This window comes from Miniopterus natalensis, chromosome 3 (genome assembly GCF_054644295.1).
Source record: "Miniopterus natalensis isolate mMinNat1 chromosome 3, mMinNat1.hap1, whole genome shotgun sequence".
Classification (NCBI taxonomy): domain Eukaryota; kingdom Metazoa; phylum Chordata; class Mammalia; order Chiroptera; family Miniopteridae; genus Miniopterus; species Miniopterus natalensis.
Genome location: NC_142083.1, coordinates 35,245,495 through 35,266,469, shown reverse-complemented (window position 1 = coordinate 35,266,469; position 20,975 = coordinate 35,245,495). Strand labels below are relative to the sequence as shown.

General features: G+C 39.5%; 1 protein-coding gene and 1 non-coding gene across 2 annotated transcripts in view; one reads left to right on the top strand and one right to left on the bottom strand.

Moving 5' to 3' along the window:
• Positions 1 to 1,787: 1,787 nt before the first annotated feature.
• The window catches only part of OCLN (occludin), a 38,997-nt gene continuing 19,809 nt past the window's right edge, over positions 1,788 to 20,975 (bottom strand). Inside the window, exons 5-9 of the mRNA XM_087815068.1 lie at positions 16,269 to 16,414; positions 10,081 to 10,296; positions 8,017 to 8,188; positions 5,231 to 5,272; positions 1,788 to 3,252 (exon numbers count right to left, since the gene is read on the bottom strand). Coding sequence (XP_087671194.1) covers positions 3,130 to 3,252; positions 5,231 to 5,272; positions 8,017 to 8,188; positions 10,081 to 10,296; positions 16,269 to 16,414 — 699 coding nt within the window. The 3' untranslated portion in view covers positions 1,788 to 3,129. The remainder of the gene's footprint in view (positions 3,253 to 5,230; positions 5,273 to 8,016; positions 8,189 to 10,080; positions 10,297 to 16,268; positions 16,415 to 20,975) is intronic.
• LOC148093467 (U6 spliceosomal RNA) lies at positions 19,521 to 19,632 on the top strand. The gene has a single exon (XR_015714343.1). It is a non-coding gene; the product is annotated as a U6 spliceosomal RNA (small nuclear RNA).

The following is a 20,975-nucleotide window of genomic DNA, read 5'->3' as shown; positions in this document are numbered from 1 at the left end:
TTATTTCAAAAACTACAAGATATGCCCAGCTGGGCGTGGCTCAGCGGATGAGCGTTGACCTAGGATCCAGGAGATTGGGGTTCGATTCCCGGTCAGGGCACAGGCCCGGGTTGCGGGCTCGATCCCCAGTCGGGGGTGTGCAGGAGGCAGCCGATCAATGACTCTCTCATCATTGATGTTTCTCTCTCTCTCCCTCTCCCTTCTTCTCTCTGAAACCAATAAATATTTTTAAAAAAACACACACACAAGATATATGTGATAAAACTAACACGTTATTTTTGTACCTGGGTGGTGGGTACATGCATGTTTATAGTTTTCTGAATTTCTTTAAATTTTTCAAAATTTTAAATTAAAATATTGATCTCTTCCACTTTTAATACAAAACACACATGTAAGGAAATCACTTTAAGCCATGCACCTTTATCAAATGGACCACATGCTTTCACAACAAAATCTTGAACAATATATATAGCAGAAAACAGAACACAGAAGTAAGAATCACAGAAGGTCAGAGAGGGAAGAGACCTCTGACATCTCCCCTAAACCTCTTCTTTTCTACTAGGAAACTGCTTGAGTGGCTTTTGAAAGTTATATCCAGATAGCTAATGTCAGTCCCAGCAGAAACACACTGATCCTGGCCCCTAGAGTGGTCTTTAGTAAGTACCACATTTGAAAAATGACTTTTTTAAATTTTAATGTCCAATTTTACAATGCAAACTTATGCAACTTAATTTTCTACATTCAGCTGAATAGGTTTTGTCAGAACACTAGGAAGCTTGCCTTCATAAACTAATTGCATTGACTTCCAAGAAGAAAGAATTAAAATCTTAGCACAAATAAAAATCAGTTAAGTTGCTCAAGAGCACCCTTACCATTTGGTGTGAATCCAAAAGGTATGAAAAGCATAGATGATTATCTTTAGTCCTAAGTAACAGAAGCACATGGAAAATTAAGAATTTCTTCAATTTGAAGAGATGACTCAGAATTATAATGGAAACATTGTTTAAAAGTTTACTTTGGGCCCTGGCCAGGTAGCTTCGTTGGTTAGAGCATCATCCTGATATGCCAAGGTTGTGGGTTTGACACTGGTCAGGGTGCGTACAAGAAGTAACCAATGAATGCATGAATGGATGGAGCAAGTCAGTGTTTTTCTCTCTCTCTCTCAAATCAATAATTAACTGGCTGGGTGGCTCACTTGGTTGGAGCATCAAATCAATAATTAAGTTTATCTTTGGAAAATGATTCAGACTTGTATATAAAAAGTTATATACTTGTGGATGAAAAAGGGGCACTATAATAAATCTGACAGGTCCAACGCTAATCAAATTCCTAACTGGGCAGATTATGGTGTGTAGTCACATACCTCAGGCATATAACTTCTTTAGTAAAAGGTTTATCTTGCCTTAAGCAAGCCCTGTGCATTGTTCTTGTGCTTCCAGTTTAACCTTTGAAATGCCAGAATATTCTTCTTTTTCAGACTCCTCTGAGGCATAACCACCCTCAAGGGAGCATGTAATCTTTTTTACAATACAATCCCTACCTTGCTTTCTCCCACCTTCATGTAATCTTCCTTAATTCCAAATATACAAAAGAAACTGTAATTCTTGGAGCATTTGAGATCTTGCTTCTGGACATGTCAAAACATTTGGCTCAAATAAACTCCTATAAAAATCTCATAGATGCACACCTCATGGACACAGATAATTAATTTGGTAAAAGCCAAGGAAGGTGGAGGTGGGGGAGGGTGGAGGTGAGCAAATGGGGGGCAGCGGGAGAGAAGGGGGATTCCATCAGTAACGTCAACATTAAAAAATAGAAAATAAAAATTCTCTGCAGGTATGTTGATATACTTAAATGTCTGAATTGCATACTAATGATTAATTTACAGATTCTTCAAAACATTTCACAACAGAGATCTAAACTGAGGGGATAATCACAGTCACCTTGGCTAGTAATATGCCCAGTGATATCAGCTAATTTTACTTCACTAATAAAAATCTGAACAAAAAAGGGTTGTTGAGATTTAAGGGCATGATGTAAAATATTTGATGTTTTGTGGTACTGCATTCTACTTTCAGACAAATCGACCTTCTCATAGCTAATGGACTGGGAAACAAACAACCAGCACAGCACCCAAAATAGTTTAGAACAATAACATATAATTGCTGAGTGTAGTTTTGCAAACCTTAAAATTATCAGCACTAATGACATCAAACAGGTATATTATAGAAAGAAAATACTTGGTTTAATACCTTATAAAATATGTACAGAACTTGAACATTCCTGTAAGATACATTTCAAGTCACATCTGAATTATAAATGTAATCAGATACTCTGATATAATTAAAAAGCCTAGTTGGTTTAAAAAAAAAAAGGCATGTAAACCATAAAAGATTAAAAAGTGTTTTAAAATACACAATAAAATTCTAACCAGTGGTTTTAAATTTTGATTTTTAAAAAGTAAATATATATTTACAACCTTTAAACTTCACAATTTGTTATTTTTACATTTGATCTTTATTACCAAGATAACATAAAACAATAAAAAGCTCTTTAAACCATTTACACACAGAAAAATCAATAGGGAGGTTGGTAGAATGTAATATCCATAGTAGGTAAAATATGAATGGTCAGGGACTTTATTAATGGAGTCATAAAACAGACTTAACCAAAACTGTAAGCTAAGGAAACAAGCAGTTTCACTTCATTGCAGGGACCCAGTTTCCTTATCTGAAAAGGAATGATTATAAATAACAGTTATGTGAAGGGAGGATTCTGGGAGGAATATATGAGATCACCTACGGGAACTGAAGTTCCACGACATGGCTGCCTAGGGCTTCAAAGTTCATAGCACGGTCCACTGGCCCACTCAGTGACCTTCCTTAAAGGTTTAAAAATCTCAAACAGTTAGTTCTTAATGCAAGAACCAATGTTTACAGCATAAAATCCTTAATTGGAGTGTTCGGCCCAGTTGATCATCAAAAGCTATTTATAAAATGCTTCAATACCAATGATATTAAAGCTACCAAAAGTTTGTAATGATCACAAAAGGTTTGGCCTCTCTGGTTAGAGCCCAAAGTTATTTCGCATTCTGACAACACTGCAGAGATGTCAGACACTTCTCATCACTCAAACAATCTGGAATCTGCCTTCTGTTTTCCCTCGGTCATAATCTCCAACCATCTTCTTGATGTGCGACAACTTACTCTTCAACTGCTTGCAATAATTCCTCTTATTTTTGTAATCTGCAGACTAAAAGAGAAAAAAAAAAATGAACCAGGTAAGTTTAACAAAATGAAAACGAGTCCTGTGTAGCTGCTGGGAAGGCAGGGGTCAACCAAAAAAAGGGGTCTATTAGTCATCAGAATTGTTGGGAGTGTGAAACAACATAACATACATAAGGCGCCTGGCAGTATCTCAAACCAGACAGGCAGCTGATTCTCTTTGCTGAACATCATATCTTCTAACCTGAGTTTTACAAAAGGATACACTAATTTCTAATGATTTGTAAAGTGACCAAAAAAACTTACTGGCCTTTTTGCTAACACATACATCATCTAAAAATTCAGTAAAACAACAAACTGGTGATATCAGTTGACTTGGGAAAAGGAAACTGGATAAATGGTGAATGAGACAGGAAAATTCACTCTACATGCTTTTAAACTCTTGCATTTAAAACCATAATGTTTTGTAATTTTTGAAAATTTAATATAAAATCTTTTAAAAACAAAAAAATCATTTGAAATCAAGAAAGACTGATAATGGTGAGTGTTGGTAAGGATATAGAGCAACAGGAATCTACACTGGTCAGTCGGAATATAAATTGACACAAACCAGGAAAGTTGTTTGACAGTACCCACCCAAGGCTAGATATATACTTACCCAATGACCCTGCAATTTCACTCCTAAATATATACCTAACAAATGTGCGCACACATGCACAGACATTTACAAAAATGTCTGAAGCTGCATTAGTTGTAAAAGCCCTAACTTGGAAACAGTCCAAATGCACATTAATGAGAATAAATGAACAAGTTGTGTTTTATTCACACAATAAGTAAAAATAAATGAGCCACAACCACATGCCAAAACATGAATGAATCTCACACAGTACTGAGCAAAAGAAATCACACAGCCCTGGCCAGGTATCTCAGCTGGTTGGAGCATCCTCCCAATATGCTAGGGTTATGGATTCTACCCTTGGTCAGGACACATACAAGAAACAACCAATAAATGCATAAATAAATGGAACAACAAATCGATGTTTCTCTCTCTCAAATCAATAAATAATTTCTTTTAAAAAGAGAAAGAAGTCACATATATATGGTTCCATTTATATAAAGTTCAAAACAGGCAAAATTAATCTATGATGTTAGAATGGTGGTTACCTCTGGAGAGAATGTAAAAATTGGAAGAGAGTAGTACATGAGGGCACTGTCAGGGGTACTAGGAAATGTATTTCTTTCTTTTTTTAAAAATATATCTTTACTGATTTCAGAGAGAGGAAGGGAAAGGGAGAGAGAGAAGCATCAATGATGAGAGAGTCACTGATCGGCTGCCTCCTGCACACCCCGACCAGGGATCAAGCCCGCAACCCGGGCATGTGCCATGACCGAGAATCGAACTGCGATCTCCTGGATCCTAGGTCGATGCTCAACTGCTGAGCCATGCCCGGCCGGACTTGGAAATGTATTTCTTGATCTAGGTGCCAGGTACAAAGGTATGTGGTTGCTTTGTGAAAACGTACCAAGCTGTACATTTATGATCTGTGTACTTTTCTGTATGTATACTTCAAACTTTAAAAAAGTTTTTAAAAATCAGAATTGGTGGTAGCAGCAAACAACTGAAATTAAGTTTCCAACTTCTGTGCAGACGGGCGTGGCTCAGCGGTTGAGCATCGACCCAGGATCCAGGTGATCGGGGTTCGATTCCTGGTCAGGGCACATGCCCGGGTTGCAGGCTCGATCAATGACTCTCTCATCATTGATGTTTCTATCTCTGTCTCTCCCTCTCATTTCCTCTCTCTGAAATCAATAAAGATATATTTAAAAAAAAACAAAACAAAAAAAGTTTCCAACTTCTCAGTTATAGTTTATCTTGCAATTATTGGGCCTTCTGACTATAATCAGCGCATGCATGACGAGGTATTCACAGTCACTCTAAAGGTTAAAGGAAAAACACGTGATAGAAAAATTATTCCTCAAAGAATGTTACAATCCAGGATACTTACCCCTTTTACTTGCTTCAGTCTATTGTATTCATCAGCAGCAGCCTATTAATGAGAAACACAAGGGAATATGTTCAATAGGCATCTTTCCTCTTTCAAAAATAACATTACTGATGCTATATTCTGAAACTAAAACTGCCAAAAATACAGGAAATTAAAATAATGAAGCCTTAAAGCTCTTAAAACTACTATGGTCAGCAGGAGACTGAGGAATCCGGTGAAGATAAATGGATGACACAGATCTCATGTTCCGTTCACACAGGCGGGTACTGTCCTGCTGCCTCTCATCTTTCCCCACGCCAGTCCACGCACCATGCTGACACCCGAGAAGACGCTTGTAAAGCACAGCTCTGATCAGGTTATATTCTATTATAAAACTGGTCAGAGCTCCCCATTAACCTCCCTACTAATCTAGTCTCCTACCCATCCAGTCTTAGTACCCATCATTTGCAATTCCTTTTAAAAATTAAGCATGTTGCCAAGCCAGCATGGCTCAGTGGTTGAGTGTTGACCAGGAAGTCACGGTTCTGTTCCCGGTCAGGGCACATGCTGGGGTTGTGAGCTCAGTCCCCAGTAGGGGCCCATAGGAGGCAGCCAATCGATGATGTTTCTCTCTCACCATCGCTCTCCCTTCCTCTCTCTCTAAATATCAATAAAAACGTGTGTTTTTTAAAAATTAAGCATGGTAATGCTTCCAGGTTTCTATCATGTTTCCCCTATGGCTGAACTAAGGCACCCCCTCCCACATTTGTCTGGAGAATCTATAATGGTTACCTCTCAATGAAGCCTCTCCTACACTCTTCAGCCTTTAGCAGGCCTTATGCTTTCTCTGAGCAATTATTTACAATACTATCTAACATAATGTGAATATGGCATTAGTCACACTGTCTCAGTTGTTTAAATGTCCATTTCTCTCTTAGGATATGAACTCTTTGAGGGGTGACACAGGATTTTATTTATCTTTCTACCTTGAGCACTTCTACATCAAGGGCAAATTAATGATCGATAATTGTTCACTGAATTGATAAAGGTTTATGACAACACCATAACACCATACTAAAGCCATAAAAGAAAACAATACTTAAATCAAACTATATAAGCAGATCACCCCAATTAAAAATGGCAAAGGGTATTTAATAAAACGAGTATGAGGTTCCGATAAAAAAAATTTAAGTACTAATATCTAAGACACAAGGCAGTAATTTTTCAGGCACTAAGTATTAGTGAAATGTGGGTCAAATGAGCCCTGTAGAACATCAGTAGCGGGAATCTAGTTGATATCTTTCTGGAGGGCAGTTTTGAAACAAAAATTTTAATGTGCATAACTTGTGACTCAGCAATTTCATATTCTGGAATTTGCTCTGGCTAGATAAGCAGACAAGTATGCAAATGTGGAGAAGTTCACCAGCGTATTACTGGTACTTCTGGGGTGTGGTATATGTGTGTGTGTGTAGGGGGGAGTAGGGCAAGGGGTAGACATGAATGTCTACTCACAGAGGATGATTCTTAAGTAAATTATGGTAAAATCATAGAACAGAAAATTGCGTAGCTATTTTTTAACACATAAAAATATTTTTTCAGCCCTAGCCAGGTAGCTCAGTTAGTTATTGTACTGATATGTCAAGGTTGCGGGTTCAATCTCCAGTCACGGCACATATAGGGAGCAACCAATAAATGCATAAATAAGTGGAACAACAAATTAATGTGTCTGTCTCTCTACCCCCTTCTCTCTCTAAAAATCAATATAATAAATAATAAAAAAATAAATCACAATAAAAAAATTTAAAAATATTTTAAAAATATTTTTCAATAAGTAGATCATTATTATTGATAGGAAAGGATAACCATATGCAATTGTAAAGTAAAAAAGCGGGATGTAAGAAGTGCCATGAAGCATTTAAAAAGAACTCCCCCAATAATGGGGGTACATCAAACAGAAAAAGGAAGTAACTGAAAGAGTTCCCAATGGTCACAGTATAACAATTCGAGCAACAAAATATAGTATTCAAAGTAAGTATAGTATTGTAAGTCAAAATATAAATAAAATATGCATGAGTCCATACTGATATAAGTGACTGACTAAATAAATTTAAAAATGGAAGAAGTGAAACATTTCCCATGCAGAATAATTCCAATAATTTGTGTAAATACAATGCCTTCAGAGACCTGGAGCATAATTCCCCATTCCTTAAGTGTGATCGATGCATCGTGACTTCCTTCCAAAGAGTATAGCATGGAAAGGGGGATTAAGAAGGAAAGAGGAACTTTATATGGACAAATACTATTTCAGCCAGGTGATCAAGGAGACAAACCATAAACTATTTTTGAGTAAAAACACAGGAAACTTATAGGTAAAACATATGATTCCTTATCAAAGACTGTGTGTGTCTAGGTTCACTTCCACATGGAGGGACTATTTTAACAACTCATACTTTGGTGATAACCAGGAGGTAGAATTTAAGGAATTCATGCAATTCTGTACTGTTTGAATTTTTAACAGAGAGAATGAATTAGGTGTATAAACAGAAAAAGTAATATATTTTCTTTTAAATAGGAAGGGACATATGTATGTAGACTATTGCTTTGTAATTCTTAACTACATTAGTATTAGTACACTCTTCAATTTGGAAAGGTTTTCATCCAAGACTCAATTTCAATTATTCTTCAATGAAATCACAGTATGATAATTTCTAGCACATTCTGTATCGACATCAGTATAAAGGACACTCTGATCCCCACAGATCAGAGAAAAAGTATATGTAACATACGATTATCAGGTTTGACCTTACCATGTACTCTTCACTTTCTTCTCTATAGTCGTCCAATTCTTTATCCAGACGAGAGAGTTCTCTATTGATCTCATCAAGCTCTGCTTGTAAGCGCTTGTATTCCTGCAGGTCCATGTCAAAACTTCTCTTATAGAGTTGTCTTTGTTGATCTGAAGTGATAGGTGGATATTCCCTAAAAATTGAGTGAAAAAATGACTCTGTATCCTTAGCATACATAAAATCCGTCGTTTCCTCCTCAAAGATAGTAAAGCTGCTGGGACGTGGAAAAGGATATTCTTTTCTTTTTGTAGCTTATGGGGGGACGATGGTGGGCTGTAAATAATTCTCTCAGGAAGGATTATACTTTATACATCATTCACAATGGCTTTGTTTGTTTTTCTTCCTTTAACCCTCACCCAAGGATATTTTTTCCACTGCTGTTCAGATAGAGAGAGAGATCGATGTGAGAGAGACACATCGACTGGTTGCCTCCCATGTGCATCCCAACGTGGGCTGGGGAGCGAGCCTGCAACCGAGATACGTGCCCTTGGCCAGAACCAAACTCAGAGCCCCTCAGCCCGAGGGCCGACGCTCTAACCACTGAGCCAACCGGCCAGGGCCCTCATCCTGTTTTTTTTAAAAAAACTATGTCTACATAATTTTTGGAAATAAAGTTTATGATAATAAAACTTATGTTTAGTGTCTTAAAGCTGGAATTCTGGACCACAAAATACGTCGCCATCACTGCAGCAGCGCAGCCGACGGCAGCTGGCTGTTTTCTGCTACCATCTGTAGTTTTCACACTGTTTGGGTTTTTCTGTTTGTTTTTTATCTTGGTCTTGTTTTTCCTAGTGGAAATAGCTTAAGTCCTTTGATTATAAAAGTAGACTTCTCTCAACATACCAGCTGTTCTTTACATATGAAGGTAAGGCGATTCATCCATAACCCAGTGAGGAAACACTGAGTTGTTTCACAGAACTAAGGAACTTCACATTTTAGATCTAAGTCAGTCTAATACCTTCATTTTACAGAGAGGAGAAATGAAAGGATTTGCTCAAAAGGGAAACAAGAATTCAGGACTTCAAAAAGTTGTCATTTAAATCTTCCACGATGTAAGTTGGGCAAATAGTTCACAGATAGACGGCTGAACTAGGCCAAAAACCCTTAAGGAGAGAGGGGAAACGAAGTCTGAGAAGCAGCAGTGCAGAGGGATTTCAAACTACACACGCCCCACGCATCCCCACACCTTGAGAGCAATGTTTTCATTAATCATCATTCCCACCACAAATGTTTCTGATGTGTGTCCCTCTCCTCAGAATACTTGGGCATGCCCAGCCGGGCGTGGCTCAGCGGTTGAGCGTCGACCTGGGATCCAGGCGATCGGGGTTCGATTCCCGGTCAGGGCACATGCCCGGGTTGCGGGCTCGATCAATGACTCTCTCATCATTGGTGTTTCTATCTCTCTCTCTCCCTCTCCTGTCCTCTCTCTGAAATCAATAAAGATATATTAAAAAAAAAAAAGAATACTTGGGCATAAAAAGGCTACACATCAAACACGAATATAGCTGGTGCTGAGGGACTGTAACAAAACCACTCACACACACAAAGGAACTTAGCCTCAGCCTTGGCCAGGGCACTAAATTGTTAACAACTGTTTACAGAACTGTTTTCCAAAGTCCTTTGAATGAACTTTTAAAAGAATCTCGTCGTGAAAGCTTAACAGTAAATGCCGAAGCAGAGCCTTGGCACCAGTCTGGGAAATTTATAATCAGTAAAATAAAGTTCCTCTACACTTGAATTTTATTTATTTTGAAAGGCCTTTCTTGGGTGACTCATGGTGAAGTTCACCAACCATTTTGTGGGGGACACTGAAAGTGTTTGTAAGACACGGTTATAGCTAAAAACATCCCCTCCACGCCCATCTTTATTACAAACATGTACTAAGAAAAAAACATAAAAAACCTGCCTCCAGTTCTGGTTGGCAAAGAGTGGAATTATACCATCCACCCCAGTTTAGGGTACAACAGCTCCCAAATGCTAACATCAGAGGTGCAGGCAGTTCTAGCAAAAGAGGAGACTCAGTACCTGATCCAGTCCTCCTCCAGCTCATCGCAGGACTCGCCACCAGTCGTGTAGTCTGTCTCATAGTGGTCTTGCTCTGCTTTCTTTGACTTTCCTCCCCTTCTCTTTGTGGGAGCCCTTTTTGAGGGTGTCTCAAAGTTTCCGTCGTTGCTATAATGAGGCTGCCTGAAGTCATCCACAGGGGAAGTCACTGGAAGCTCCTGCACCACTTCAGGCACCCTGATAAAACAGGAATCATTTTTCAGTGGTCACTGGGTACACTACAAGCCTTTGCCAGTATACCACAAGCACAAAGAGCAGCAACAGCAACTAGGAGATCTACAGGTAGGTGCATTCATCCAAGCCGTTCATACGCTCAACACTGAGCAGACCCCTAGTGTCCTGCGTTCAACGTAGCACCGGCTCAGATTCTCAAACACACGAGTAGCTATAGGGTTCCTATATAAGAGGAGCCCATCTGTAAACCTTCTAAGTCAAATGGATCTAAAATTTCATTTATTTCACACTGACCTGGACAGTGCGTTTACCTGACCCGCACAGGGGACATACTCCACAAAAGGCTGTCAGGAAAATAATGGTCGCGATTCTTTTCTGCAGGTTCTTCGAGTTCCATGGAATGTTGAGTGGAGAAGAGGAATGCACACACATAGCTACCTTTGGAAGCTGACTCCCAGAGACAGGTCTTTGTCATATTAATTTTAGACTCCTATATATCAATTCTCTTTTCAAGATACCTCAGAAAACTAAAAGCACTAAAAATTTAAACTAATAAACTAAAGAGCTTTATATTGTAATAGATGAAAAAGCTCATTAAGATCTTTTTAAAATTGCTATGTTAATCACGAAGCCCCACGGAACGAACAGAAGGGTTACCATTCCATTTATTTTTCTGATGCAATTATTCAATATTGCATCAGATTTTTCATTGCATATAACGTTTCTGCCACAAGCTTAAAACTGAAGCCGAACACGGAATAAAATACCAAGAGCTGTGGCAACTGTACACCACTTCTGAGTAACAGAAATGCAAAGTTTCCCTTTGCCTTGTAGCAGAGCTGGAGAAGGGCAAGAGAAGGGAAAGGAAGGCAAAGAAAGCACCTGAAACTTCCCAGCATCAGCCTTGCTATTTAAATCAACCATTAAAGATATCTGAAGATTTTTGTTTCTTATTTCTTTCAACTTACCACAACTGTAATCTTGAGCTTTATCTATGAGGTTTACTCTCTTTTCTAGGTGATCCAGAACTGCCTGATTTTAACTGTTGTCAAAGTCTAAAGTTGTGTGTGTGTGTATGTGTGTATGTAGTTGGGGGTGGTGCTAGGTATTTATTTATTTCTAAACTTATTCAGGTTAACATGGCTTTGTGTGCTATGTCAATGTTACTTCTAAAGGAGGGAAAATGTGACTTTCTCCATAAGTTAATAATTCAACAAGTTCCTAGACACACTGCCAAAATTATCAGGTACTATGCATGCTTCTTGCTTTGAGGTCACAAACAAAACCTTTAGCGTGCATTGGGTTTATATGAAGGACTGGGGGCCAGAAGGAAAGGAAGCTAAAGTGCAAGAGAAATTAGAAAAAAGAAAACATTAAATCACCCTTCCTCCCATAATTTTTTATTAGCTATTGATATTATAAATCTTTACCTTGGAACTTTTCTACCTCCCCTCTTCCCACACCCTTTAAAATACTAAACAGTAGCATACTTAATATAGCAAAAAAGCTAAAAACAAGATGTTTAGCAATAAAAGTATATATACAAATGTAAGAGCTAGGGGATATGTGTACTCTCAATAATCTTTGAACCTACTTTTAGATACAAGTCCTATTAGGTCAAAATCCACATAACCCAGAACAGGTAACCAGCTGTGTATCTTCCTCAGTATCCAACTCAGTCTCCCAGGTCTGGAAGTTCCCCCTTTTGTAGCTTTTGGATCGTTTCTTTTTCATTCACTTGTTTTATTCTCTCACACACGCCCTCACAGGCCTTTTTGGCTCTTATCTTGCCCAGGCTCTCAATATAGTTATTGTGTACTTGCTTCTGCACCTGCTAGTCCGCAACCTCCAGGAGAGCACGGGCTTAGTATTCCCGGGGCGGCTGGCCCAGTACTGTGTATATGGCGTGCAAGGTAATTACTGAATTAAAAACACAGTCACAAGAATCCTGTTTTCTGATGACACCCAGTATCAATGAAGGAGAAACAATGCTTGATCAACACTAGTGTCTTCACTGTCAGAATGCTGCCCATTATAAGCACGGTATTTAGAACTGCCATCAGTATTGTGGAGAGAACTAAGCCTTGCTAGTCAGAGAATGCATCTTCCTGACCCTGGGGATGATGATGACCCAAAAGGGCCAATCAGAACAGACTGATATGCAAGCTTTGGGAAAGGAAATTTCATTTTCTGACCCTGGGCCTGAAGATCAATACAGCGTAGGGAATGTGGATGGCCCATCCTGTTACAGTGGAAGCTGCACTGAAAATAAAAACAATGTAGCAACAAGAGCCCTGATATCTTCTGAGTCCCTGGATCACGCCATGCCTGACACAAGCCATCCCTGGGCTTTCTGCGAGTCAGTGAATTCCTAAGGCTTGCACAAAAGTCCTAACATATTACTCCAGCAACCTATTTGCTACCACCGAACAATGGTCTGTCTCATTTGTCACCCTAGGGGGTCATCCTGCCTTGAAAGTTCTCTGTAGTGTCAACACTCAATTCCCTTGATTTATTCAGGTTAACTCACCCTGGGTGTAGACAGTATAGTAGGGAGCATACCTAACAGGGCTCTCCCAAATTCACTTAGAAAGGGGAAGAAGCAACCATTTTCAGCTAAATTCTGCTGCCACCTAATCCAGGATTAATTCTAACTGCCCTGAAATTCTAAGGTACAGGACATTATGATGAAGAGGAGCCAGACATGAGATTATGTCTATGATTCCATTTAATAAGAACTCCAATAACAAGCTAAACTAATATATGGTGATAGGCATCAAAATGGGGTGGCAAGGGTGCTGATGACAAAGGGTACAGAGAACCTCTGGGAATGCTGCAAAGGTCTCTCCTGGTGCAGTGTGGTTATTTCAGTGTTCACATATGTGAAAATTCATCAGGCTCTATATTCAAGATCAGTGCTCTTTACTGAAAGTCTGTTATGCTTTTGGGGGGAAAAATCTTAGTATTGAGGTACCTTATCCTTAACATGGACCTCAGGCACAGCGTTCCCATTCTAATTCCTGCTCTGTCTACTACATTAGCAAGGAGGAGAGGTGCTCGTGGGTTACTAGCACCTTCAAGAAAGCCTGAGGAAAACCAGGCTATGGTTAATGTGCATCCCCATGTCCACAGCAGATGCACTCTGAATCCTCCATAGATAGCACTCAGCACTCTGCCACAGTCAATATTCAACAATTTCTATTACTCCCCAGAGATGGCAAGTTCCTTCCATCACTACCACACATCAGGTGCTGTGGGGGACACTGTCACATTCGTATCCCTTAGCACCATTTCCATCCTTCCCTTCCTCTGGGTTCAAAAATTAATCATCACATTTGCATTTTCCAGACCTTCAAAAGAGTTCTCAGATGTAGGTTGGGAGTATAAACTGGTACAACCATTATGGAGTATAGTTTGATTACATCTACCAAAATGAAATATACAATTTCCTTTAGCCCAGCAGTTCTGCTTTTAGCATTTCTCCTCCAGATACATTCACATATGTGCAAAGTGACAAATGTGTAAGTTTATTCCCTGTTTGTAATTACAAAACATTGGGGAAAAACAGAATAAAATTAATTATTGATGGAATATTATGCAGCTATGAAATAGATCAGTAAACTCTTTGTATACCAATATGAACAATCTTCAAGCTATATTGCTAACAAGGCATTTAATATGCTAGTATTTTTTTTAAAGAAAAAACCCCCAATATTCATATTTGGTCAGCATATTTTATTTAAAAATAACCTCTGGAAGGATATAAAAGAAACTGGCAATACTAGTTGCCTCTAGGGAGAGGAACTAGAGGGCTATTTTGTCCCTTTTAAATGTTACATTATGCGTGTATTGGCTTACTCAAGAATAAGATTTTTAAATTGTTCTAAATGAATTTGAAAGTATTTACATTTTCATGAAAAGGGACAGCATGTGGGACTCTATGTAACCATGCAGGCCTTACAATTAATTTAGAGGCACAGCTGGTCACATGCATTACAGATATTTATTTTGCATGTGTGAAAGTCCTACAAATCATAGCCTAAAACTTTCATAAGGATTACATCCCTACTTTGTACCTTTGCCCATAATGGCCTCAGTGCTTTAGTTTTTATTAAAATCCAAAGAGAAGAACAGAGAAAATGCTCTTCCTCCCGCTCATTCACAACTGGAGTGGACAGCACAGCCAATTCTGCAGACCAAAGCAAAATATATGGAGGGTAAAGCAGACTGCCAGTCTGTTTCTAAATTCCATTCCAGGGCAATAATACATCTACTGTCTTGAAACTGCTTCCACAGTTAACTCAGCTGCTGGTGTCACCTTATGGGGCTCCAGGCACCCAAATTGTACGCTCAGAGTGGATCTCTGCATACCTCAGCCCACTAAATGAGGGTGTGGGGCTGGGGATAAAACTTGAAATCACAAAAAAGTTTCCAGCAGATATACCTTTGACTAAGAACAATCAAACTAGCTAAACGGAAGGTTTCCCTTTGGTCTACAGAGGGATTTGGAGTTCTAGAATTCTATATAGCAGCCCAGCTTATCACGCTTAGCAAAAATTATATACAAGTCCTTAATACCTCCAGCATCCTTCTCTCACTAGTCATTAGATTGAATTAGAATTAGGTATTAGGGTAAACTAAAACCACAGGGGGATACCATTTAAAAAACCATAATGGCACCTACTCTAGCTCAGAAACTCACTTTGAGGTTTTCCACACTATATGTAAAACAAAACCTACAGGTTTTACCAGCAATATGGAGGCTCTAGCACAGCAAAGGAGAGCCCAGAATTCCTAAATTCAGACAAAGCCTTACAGTTTAAAATGTATGTGGGCAGGGTTGATCAATGAGCAATCTCCCCTTTCTACTGAGGAAAGAGTGAAGACAGGGAAAATATAAAATGGAGTCACTTTAACCAAGCTGCTACATTATTTAACATTATGAAGGTTGAAGCATGAAGAAATTATTCTTTTTCTTATCTTAGCTTGCCTGGGAACTTAAACTTTTGAACTTTCCAGTCGTGAACCAATACCTAGATAATGCCCAGACATACATCAAATTTGCAGGTAACCCCCTGACTACCTCCTAAAGGACTCAGGACATGACCAGCCTCCTGGTGCCCATCCTCCAGACCTCCTGGCATCCATCCAGACTACCTGACATCTCACTGATAATTGTCCTGGCCCAGCTGAGGGCTAAGAACGAAGGACTGATTATTCTCAAGGATGTGACTTTAACAAACTTTTTTAATTTTTATTTTTATTTATTGATATTTAGAGAGAATGAGGGAGAGAGAAACACTGATTTGTTGTTCCACTTATTTATGCATCATTGGTTGATACCTGTACCTGCCCTGACCGAGGATCGAACCTGCAACCTTGGCATATCTGGACCATGCTCTAACCAACTGACTTACCTGGCCAGGGCTACTGTAAGAACTCCTAACTTTTCTTTCTTCTTTGGAACACTTCTAGGTTTTTGCCTAGATATACCCAGTTTGCAAACTCTAAGACCCTTGAGTAAATTGTTATTGATTTCTAGCCAAAGCTCCTGATTCTCTGTGCTTATTCAATGCTCTAAATGAGATCTAAATAATTATAGGCAAAGGAGAGACTGAGAAATGCACTTAGTTATGCTATCAATCAGTAATGTCCTTTCACCCACACTTACACTCAAAACCAGAAGCAGGACAGAGAACCACACTCTTAGAGTGAAAGAACCTAACCTTCCCTTTATCTATTAAATCATCACGAGAAAAGCATTTTTAGTTAGAAGAGAACCCCACTTCACAGTCCCACCCTTCTTATCTTCCAAGTAACCCTAGGCATCCACCCACAATGCAAAGATCAGTCTCCAGCCTTTATGCAAACTGTTGGATTTTTTTTAAGGCAAATAGCACAAAACAGAAACTGATTTATAAACTTGCAAATATTCATATTTTAGGCTCACTCTATCAGAAGAAGGTGCTACTTACGGTGTTGATTTATAGGATGACTCTGGATACAACCGCTTGTCATTCACTTTACCATTGGAAGAGTAGGCCACGGGACTGTACACTCTCTCCACATAGTCCGAAGGGGGAGGGGGCATGTCTTGTGTGCCCGCAGAAACATTTTTAACCTAGAGAAACAGGCCCAAGAGACACAGGTATTATTTAGCCTATAATTTAAAGGAGCAAGAAATGGACGAAAAAAAATATATAAAATTATCTAATATTTATTGGGCTCATTAAATACTATTAACTTGTAATGGCTGCCTTGTTATTATTAGTGGTAACAGTCAAATTAGTATTTTTCCAAACACATAAATGGTGCTATTGTTAGTTTAACAATCCAGAAGGAATTACAAAGGAGAAAGAAAAATCCCAATTACCTGGTTCTCATCCTGGTGTGATTAGGAGGACTTGCTTCTGACCCATATTAGGAAGACTAATCTCATTTTATCTAGGCCAGGTCTGTGTTAGGGTGAGAATTTTCATTTCTAACAAGTTCAAGGTAATGTTTATGCTGCTGTGTGAGGACCATACTAGGAACACCTCTTAGCTAGGACAAAGGACATTGGTTCTTATAACCCATTCACCCTAAACACCCATCATCAAAACCATGGAAGAAATTACAAAGCTCAAACTGATTTCTGCTAGTTCTGTAATGAGATCTGTGTATTCTCCCTTAATGTACATTCTCAATGGCACCGTAATTAATAGCCTGTACTGTACAGTTACAACACCACTGTTGCCGTCCCTCTCTGCTCTCCTGTAAGTGAATTTTTCATAAAAAGGAATACATATTAGGGATTATGCTTTGTTAACATGAAAGGTTTCCCACAGAACCTTTGGGAGAAAAATTTATTTTTTATTTTTTAAAATATATCTTTATTGATTTCAGAGAGAGGAAAGGAGAGGGAGAGAGTGAGATAGAAACATCAATGATGAGAGAGTCACTGATCGGCTGCCTAGCCCACAACCTGGGCATGTGCCCTGACCGGATATCGAACCCTGATCACCTGGATCCTAGGTCGACACTCAACCTCTGAGCCACGCCTGGCCGGGCTGGGAGAAAAATTTAAATATAATAAGCACAGCCAATTAGATTCCCAACATTGTTAGAATTCATGCAGTAGAGCTAACACTCTAAATTTCACCTAATAATCTTTACACATTACTCTGCAATTGCCTAAAAGTAACTGCTAAATTTTGAGTTCTTTCAAAGTAAAGGAATAAAATAAAGCATGGGAAAAACATTAAAAATAACTCCATAGGCCCTGGCCATGTAGATCAGTTGGTTAGTGTCATCCTGATACGCCGTTGCGGGTTTTGATCCCTGGTCAGGGCACATACAAGAATCAACCAATGAATGCATAAATATGTGGAACAAATCGATGCATTTCTCTTTCTCTCTCTCTCTCAAATCAATCAACAAATAAAATTTTAAAACTCCATAAATTATTTCTGAGAAAAAGAGCAACTTTTCAAAATTAGGTATAGTGGGACCACTTTAGCATGGCGATGAGAACAAGGGCATCGGATTACCTGGGCTTACTCCAGGTGTGCCAACTACAAGTTCTAGAAAGCCTCAGTCTGCTTATCGCAAGAAATGGGGGAGCTACTTACTTCATAAAGTTGTTTCGACAATTACATGGCATGACAAGGTATCACATTTAGCCCAGTGCCTTTATGAACAGAGTAAAAATTCAGAAGATGCTGGGTTTTAGAATTAAAGCCATTAAATCTAAACAAAGAATTTTATAAGTATCTGAATATGACAGCAGACTTTTCATTATATTCTATTATGCATCCTTGCAATTAGGTTCAGTATCAATACAGTGTATTTCCTTGCAACACACACTCCTGATATCTTGTTTCCCATTAAGCACAGCGTTACAACATGACCTGTTGTTCTTTCCCTATCGCTGCAATATCACATTCTGAAATATTTATTTACCCACCCCTCTTTTTGATTGTTTAATATTCCCGTGAGTCAGGAAAGAATGGAATCATTTCCTCCTGAAAGTGGAGTTTGGCAGCAACTGGGAAACCAGTGGGTGGGTTGCCAGGGAGTGTGCTTAGATCCCACCACAGGGGGGATGGGTGGGAACCATTCTTGGCTCCCCAGATGAATTCCTTAGGACTTGACGCCATCTCCAAGCTTCACAGGCAAATGCTCTTCCAGCCAAAGTCCTGTTCTTATTCTGGAGACTTCAAAGTTTAAAAAGACTTCCTTTTCTTTCTTTTTTTGTTTTGTTTTATTGTTGACAGTATTACAGATGTCTCCCAAGACTTCCTTTCCTGTAAAACCCATTTAACACTTCTCTGGGTTCTTTCCCCTTCACAGCTGTAGCAGAGGCTCACGGGAGCTTGTAGATTTCCTACTGACTCTGACAAGCCAGAAACCAAAACCTGACAAAAAGGTGCCTGGGTGTCCTTGTAGAGACTTCTTGCTGCTTGGAATGGAATGTCCTTCCTCCTTTCTTCGCCAGCTAATCCTTAATTGGGCTTCAAGTCTTGGCTCACTACCAAGGAGTAGTAGTGCCACTGCCTCCTGGAGGCCTTCCACATGTGTTCTGGCTGGGCGAGGCACCTATCTGTCCTCCTATCTCCTCAAGCACCTGGGCACACAAACCTCCCACCCGCCACAGCACTTACGCACTGTGGGACAGTTGTTTACACACAATGTAATGGCTGGCTCCCATATCTCTAACTTCAGGAGGCAGCGGACTGTTCTAAAAGCCACCACCACTGTCTGCCTGCTTATGCTGTGCCAAATACTGAACTGATACATCATTTAGTAAGCACAACCTTAGAGGTAAATACTATAATTCCCTTTTCAGAAATGAGGAAGCCATGGCTCAGAGAGCTAGACAACTTTCCCAAAGAACTGTACCTAGCAAATGGAAAGTGGGATTTAAATATAGGGCTCACTGGAAAGCCTCTGCTAAAATTCACCACATCTCCCTGGGCAGTCTCCTACTTTCTCTTTGGGTCTCCAAAGCCCAGCACGGTACCTGGCACAAACGAGGAATCCACAGTTTGCTGCATAGAGGTTATCTCACTTACTGCTGCTCTACATTTGGTATACCCAAACATCTTATTAAAAGAGCGGCTCTGAGCTGACCTTTAGCTCTTAGAGTCAGCAGGACTGGACTAACTTGTCCACTGACTTCACCCTCCAGCAGGTCTTTGGTTACTTAAACCTTTTTTATACATATGCACAAAAAATTCCAAGGTACTGTTTGTTTTGGCAGAACATATACTAAAATTGGAACAATACAAAGAAAATTCATTATTAGCATGGTCTCTGCAAAAGGATGCCATGCACATTTGTGACAGGTTCACATTTTTAGAGAGAGAGGAAGAGATAGAGAAAGAAACACTGATTTGTTGTTCCACGTATTTATGCATTCACTGGTTGATTCCTGAATGTGCCCTGACTGGGGACTGAACCCACAACCCTGGCGTATCAGGATGATGCTCTAACCAACTGAGCTACCTGCCCAGGGCTCACCCCAATAAATTTAATTTTTAAAAATCCCCACACAGACTTATAGAAGAATTAGAAGCACACTTTGTCCTTAAAAGGAGCTTAAGAGTCTAGAGGCAAAATATATTTGTAAAATAAGTAGGAAGATCATTTTTTTCCTTTTTATGCTTCACTTTTTCTGAAAAAGCTAAAATATTACTTTTTCTCATAGTACCAATGCAAAGTGAGTATAAACCTGCTTCTTTGAAAGGAACAGAGAAGGAAGGAGGAAGTCCCTGTGCGGAGTGACCAGATACTAGTAATTTATACAGGGAGTCCTCAACCTGTTTCCTATTAGGACAAAAACAATTTCTGAGCTTCACTATTATTATTGACAGGATCCTCAGCCCACCCACAAGACTCGGTGATGTAGTTAAGTTCTTTAAACACACACACAGACACTACCACCACCACCACCACCACCACCACTTTAATAACTGAAATAAATGGAATCTGTTTAAAGATTTAGAACCTGAGAAAAACTACACTTCATTCTAAACAGCCAATGGTGATCAGTTTCCCTCAAGTATCTTGAGCACAAGCTCTGAGAAATTGGGGGCAGAAGTAAAAACACAAGTTAAGGAAGGTATGTCTTCTAGTAAGTACCGAGGGTAAAGAAAAGTTTGAGAGCCAATCATTCCAGAAACCAAATGCTGCAATTGTTGCTCTGAAGCACAGAGGAGCCTGGGAGGCTGATCCAGTGCCCCTCACTCTAGGGCCTTCCAGTGGGGAGGAGACCCAGGCGAGGGGGAGGAAAGCTGAGGGCAGCAGGAATCCACACAGCAGGGCCCCACCAGCTTCCCTTATCTGGGATCTGCTGGACGAGTTCCCGGTCCTAGTGGCACCCACACCCCACACACAGACTGTAAAAGGGGAAGATAAGAGAGCAGAAGGAAAGATAGACATGCTGAGGAAAAATACACCTAAGCAGCCAAAAAATGACTCAGACTTACCCTTGAGACAAAATTCAAAAAGGAGAGGCACTTACACTGACCTCGTTTAAGGAATATGAATAATTAATTTAGGGTGAGACACAGGAGAAGTTTTACTAAGATTCATATTTCAATCCAGAAAAGAATGAAATTCTTTTCACTCCTTGGACAGTTCATGAAAATATCCTAAATCCCCGTGAGGTGCCAAAAGGAGAGCAAAGAGTGGGGCTCTCC